The sequence below is a fragment of the Vollenhovia emeryi genome, unplaced genomic scaffold, assembly GCF_000949405.1.
Source record: "Vollenhovia emeryi isolate VEMERY1.0 unplaced genomic scaffold, V.emery_V1.0 DF939291.1, whole genome shotgun sequence".
NCBI classification, from domain to species: domain Eukaryota; kingdom Metazoa; phylum Arthropoda; class Insecta; order Hymenoptera; family Formicidae; genus Vollenhovia; species Vollenhovia emeryi.
In genome coordinates this window covers 129156-135149 of record NW_011967075.1, presented here as the reverse complement: position 1 = coordinate 135149, position 5994 = coordinate 129156, and the positions used below count along the sequence as shown (strand labels likewise).

Sequence of the window (5994 nt, the reverse complement as noted above, 5' to 3'; positions counted from 1 at the left end):
CGACCATTGTAGGCAGAACCGAAAATCATTGTAGCGGAGGCTTTATACTACGCTATATGTCGATGGGTGTCTCCCATTAGAAACAAAGATGGCGGCAAAGTGGCTTTAAATTACAGATATTGGCTGATGGCCTTACCTTAAGTCTACGGCTACGTCAGTCTTAAGCGCTTACGGATAGTTGTCTGCCATCAGCCATTGTATAACTAATATGTCTACTCTCTGTCAGCCCTTTGATCTTTTCGGTTTCGATTACGTGGTATTCCGCCATTACTTTGGTGTATGAAATTCTTTCACACTACCCTATATACAACTACCACATATACAACATCCGTCTCATTGGCCACACCAAGATAATGGCGGATGTGCAGAAAGGATCGACGCAAAACAAAACAAATGACAGAGTGGGCATACTAGTTATACTATGTTATAAGACTTTAGAAGTCTGTAGAGCCTATCACATAATGCCAGGCAACAGGCAATAAGAATATAGAATAGAATTTTTGACGCGTTGGATTCGTCGAAAATTTTCTTCCAACCAATCCAACGCCCTAAGGGCCATCGCACACAAAATTGCATAGCTGCATATGCAGAGAGCAGAGAGAAACCTGAGAGCGGCCACGCCGGCGTTTTACTAGATACCGTTTTCGCTCGGCTGATTCCAGCGCCTCACGCCTATTTTCATTTTTGGAACTATTTCGCTACACCCAAGCACTGTCGATAAAGTCTCCATTTGGTGCGTGTCCGTGCTACACCCATTTTTCAAGCGGGTAATGCCCAATTTTACTTGATATACCGTTTCAGGAGAGTGTTTTGCGCGCTCTTACGCTAATTTTTACTTTTAGAACTATTATGCATTTTCTGACACTGGCCGATAAAGTCTCCACTTTGTGCGATCCATGTAATTACACTCCATAAAGTACATTAACAGTTGGTAAATTAAATTGCGATTTTACCGATTATTAATAATGAATTTTTATGTGTACATTTGCATTTTTATATTCTATTCATAAGAATGATTGCCCTTTCCTCTAATATTTAATAAAAGTATAAATTGGTAAAGTATAAACAACTTTGCAAAAAAAATAGTGAAACATTGGTAACAAGTAACGTTCAATCTATGCGAGAAAGATATCAATTTTAGACAAGACCAAAATCAGACTCGATTACGTTGCTGATTTCATGGTGACATTATGTCCAGCGATTTACAAACGAATAAATCATTTTTACTTTACATATCCGTGTCTTTGTCATTAAAAAGGAAGTTTTAAGTTATTTTATTATCGTTTACTTGATTACTAAGCAGCGCACATTTCTCTGCGCCGCGCTCACCACACAACAATAATAGTTACATGTCGAAAATATAGCAAGACTTTGCAAAAGGACAAATAGTGAAATATTGGTGACAAGTAACGTTTAATCTATGCGAGATAGATATTAATTTTAGACAAGACCGAAGTCAGACTCAATTACGTTGCTGATTGCATGATCACATTGTCTAGCGATCCACAAGTGAATAAATAATTTTTATTTTACATATCCGCGTCTCTATCGTTAGAAAAGAAGAAGGAAAATGGAAAGACAAGAAACAGAAAGGAAAACAGAAGACGCATTAATTTTTAGACTCCCGCTGTACTGGGATATATCTCATCGTGCATTTTCTTATAATGTAGTTTTACCATTAACACTATCATCGTCTCCGACTCATTATGCTAATTATGCTATTTTATATACTAATTATTTACTTTGGGTAAGAATAGATTTAATAAATTTTAATTTCTAGATGAATATTTTCAAGCACAATTTACAAAATATGGAAACTGATATGTGTGAATATTGTTGTGTATGCGTAAAGACATTAATTTTAAAAATAATTTTTATCATACTTTAAAGAATAACAATATTCCTCCTACATTCAAATACTAATTCAATAAGCAATATCCGAAATAATATAGAGAAGACGTGGTACATTTTGTGAAATAGTAAAAATGTAATTTCGCTAATTTAATATTTTATTTTGTAGCACGTATGGGAAAAAGGCTCCGAAAAATCGGAAGTAACGAAGAGATATAGGTTGTCGCTTGACATACTTACATCAATAATGCTCAAGATAACTAGTTTTTTTGGGACGTCACGCTGTAATGTAATAAATATCAATATCCATTTTGAACGTTACGGTTTTCTTTCATATTTTTCATCAAATTGTCAGACTAGAAATTAATTAATTTCTGTTAACACGCATATTACAATTAAACATATAAGGGCATATGTAACTTTGATTTATATTGCAATGTGGATAAATGTTTTATACTGTAAAATATCACTAAATAATGGTTTAATGCCGAACATAAATTATTATTGTTTCAGCAATTGTTACGTTGTGTGGGTTTTTCTGTATATCTGCAGGGAGGTAATACAGATCAACCTTTCGAAAGTATACAAGAACGCGGCGTGATATACACTTTGTTACAATTATCGAAGCGTCAGAAACTCCAAGGCGTTATAACTATTTCAACAGGCATCTTCGGTTGTATTCTCTGTTTTTATGCAAACAAGTTTAAAATACCGGTGACAGTGGTGATGCCGATTTTCACATCGGAGTGTTACGTTGAAAAGTGTCGAGAATCAGGTTTCCGAACTTCAGTGATCGTCATTGGCAACAATATTTTAGACGCTCATATTTGTGCTTTACGTCTCGCAGAAGAGGCTGGGCTATTTTACATTGACGAGTATTCTTTTTGTTATTAAACTCGCAATTAAGTTAAAATGTTAAATTTTTATAATAAAATGTTTATCATTTATTTCTGTCTGTTATATGCGATAGATTAAGATTTTTTTAAATTAAAAGATATGCATCACATTATCTTTCAATAACCATACTTTGTTATTGTGTTGTGTTAAAAATTGGTTTTATTAGTATTTTTATCTAATTTCCTCACTGAATAACATCATATTTTTTACCAGGATCATCCAAATATGATCATTGGTCAAGCAACTATAGGTGTAGAAATTGCCACAGGGATTACGAATAATGATGTAGTGATATTACCTTCAACAATCGAAGAATGTAGTTTAACAGCCAGTATTGCAATAGCTATTAAAGAAATGCAGCCGGCCGCAACAATTATTGTAAATGAATAATTGATTTTCTACTAATTAATAATTAAAAATTATTGATTCACATTTAATCAATTACAAAAGTTTTCTCGAGAAAAACATTCTATGTACTTTAGATAATTTTGTAAATTATATTCAATTTCAATTCTTAGATGGTCAAACCTGAAGTTTGTAATGTTTTCGACAAAAACATTAAATTCGTTAGGGGATACAACTTGTGCCAGAGAGAATTAAGATTTCCTACTGTGCAATATGAATGGTATCAAGCTTCTACACCTGAACCGATCGTTGATGAGACTTATCGAGTAACTAATCAATCAATTGCTCTTGCGGCTAAAATTCTAGAAGAAACGAAATGCTACATTGATTATAATACAGCGATTGGTTTAGCTTCGATTATAAATGGTCAATTAAACCATCTGCATGGAAAAAGGTGATTTCCGTTATGAAATAGATCATGTACTAATCTTTCAGAATTGATTACTTCTGTAATGACGTATTTCATAATACGGAACATGCACTGCCGGTTACTATTCAATTAAATATTGCACTGCCATGTTAATATTATTTAATAATATAATTTTTTCTTTCTTTTCTAGAGTGGTAATACCTGTGTTTGGCGAAATGGATTCGGATTACATAGTGCCAAATCAATTGCTACTTAATTGTGCTGATTCCTCGAGTGTTACTAACAGTCCTTCTAAAGTCGACCCGCTATCTATACAACTGATATGAAACTCAATACTATAATATTTTTTGACAATTCTGACGATGCCAATTTTAAAATTAATAGGATGTAAAATTGAATCCGATAGATTGGTTTTCCTAAGGTATACAATTATACAATAGATGATATATGTAGTGTGTATTTTCCAAAGAACTTCAGAAACACGAAGAGTGCCTTGTTGCGCGACGCGCTATACGATAACAACATGAAAAGTATGTACATTGGTTTAGTTGTTAGTTATATACTTTTCATGCTTGCTTATCTAAGTTTTGCACATCAGCTTGTTTTACACTGACAATGAGAAAGATTTCCAACGGACAAACCAATTAGTGTTTCCGATGGTTAATTTTTTCGGTTACGTTTCCCGATTAAATTATAGGTACATCCGATGAAATTTGATCGAAAAACCGATGATATTTAATCAAAGAGATACAATTTAATCAAATATGTCAGTTTGTTATTATTGTATTGTTATTATATAATTGCATTATCCGGCTATATTTAATCGGACAGTTTTCTCAGTGCGGTAGATTACACATAATTATTAAATAAAATTAAACCGTGTATTAGGCACATTTTGAAGAGTACTTACAACTAATTATGAAATTAATTAAGTTTCCTTAGAATTACCAGTTCTCATGACACGATTCAACAATGTATGTTACACATATTCCAGGTAGCAGAGTGACGTTCAAAGACAGCAAAATTACGTTCGTCGATGTCTAATCTAATTGCAAGTCTCCATGTCGCTTTTAACATCACTCTGCTACTTGGGATAATATGCATGTATTATATAGAGCGCCCCAGAACTAGCGGGGAATAATAAAAGGACATATTCGGCAGGCTAAAATAAGACAATTGTTTCATATCAACATGTAACTGAATGTGCACCCCCTGTGAGCTAGAGTCTTCAAAGTATATAGAAAAAAAAACTTGAATTTTCTGTTCACTGTTTAACCCTCAATTTCAAATTCTACGAAAATTGGTACATTTACGTATCAAAGTTCATTTTATTTTTGGTACCCAAAACTTTCTGTATATTACATACGTATGTACTTTTATGGTAATTTTTATTCATAAGGTATATTGTAAAATAAATCAACTTTTCTTAGGAATGGAATTTGTAGCGAGACATTATGCGCACTGTTGACTATATATGCATTGTGCTATTATTCCGCAAGTAATCGTTAATTGCATCGGAGCAATGGCCGCGGTGATCAATACATGTGATAATTATCTGTGACGAATCGTCGCGTAAGTTACTGAAAAGAGAATCCAGCAGTTCTAATTACGCGAGTGCTTCGACAGTTAAGAATTATTATTGGTTTTCAATATTCTGTTTCAAAGAGCACCGTCTTAACTACGGGAAAATTCTAAACAATAACCTTTGGAATTTAAAAATAGCGCGAGAATGACCAAATCGCCTCGTTCATGCACCTGTCGCGATTCACTGTCCGTCGTCCGCCTAAACATCTGCGATGCCATCCATGCGATCTTGATTCGAGGCACCATTGTTCCTCATGACCGCGCATCGAGTCTTTCCAAGTGGAAACTAATCAGCTTCGGAGCACGATCTCTGAATATTTTGCGAAGTACTGTGACTTGAACAAATGCCGTACCGATTGTATAATTTTAGACAATTTTTCATAATGTAAGCGTATTATAATTCGTAATAAATTCTTCTTTTAAATGCCTCTTTAAAAAGTTCTTAAGTAACTTAATTACATAACGATTCAAATTGTTTCGAATATTATTATTTAAAACTGAAAATTCTTAAAAGCTTTTAAAACTTCGGATGTTTTGAAACTTGTAAAAAATTCTCGAATATACTGAATCACGTTCTTTAAAAATATTTCATTATCAAGAGACACGGCAGTGTCTCGTACCAAGCATAAGCGCAGCGAGAACCGTGAGCGTAAGAACGACCATGTATAATGTATGTATACGTATATAATACGTGAACTATATTTTTATACTTTTTCTTAAAAATATCGAATTTTTATCTATAACAGTTAGATCTGAATGTACTTGGCTACTTCAGCAAACAGTTACTTCCGTACATCATAAGAACTATATTATTATTGCTGTTTGCACATGCGCGCGCGTGTGTGTATTTACTTGTGAAAGAACAAGATATACACGTAACGCACATA

The 5994-nt window shown here is 33.6% G+C and overlaps 1 protein-coding gene across 1 annotated transcript; it reads left to right on the top strand.

The window, feature by feature from the left end:
- Nucleotides 1-2973: 2973 nt before the first annotated feature.
- On the top strand, nt 2974-3849 carry LOC105559092. The gene is made up of 3 exons (XM_012007152.1): nt 2974-3126; nt 3267-3547; nt 3714-3849. The coding sequence occupies exons 1-3, from the start codon at nt 2974-2976 to the stop codon at nt 3847-3849; spliced, it is 570 nt and encodes a 189-aa protein (XP_011862542.1).
- The last annotated feature ends 2145 nt before the right edge of the window (nt 3850-5994 follow it).

Coding starts and splice junctions, on each gene's coding strand:
- LOC105559092 (XM_012007152.1), top strand. CDS start 2,974: ATGATCATTGGTCAAGCAACTATAGGTGTAGAAATTGCCACAGGGATT. Junction 3,127..3,266: donor AGCCGGCCGCAACAATTATT/GTAAATGAATAA, acceptor TTCAATTCTTAG/ATGGTCAAACCTGAAGTTTG. Junction 3,548..3,713: donor AACCATCTGCATGGAAAAAG/GTGATTTCCGTT, acceptor TTTCTTTTCTAG/AGTGGTAATACCTGTGTTTG.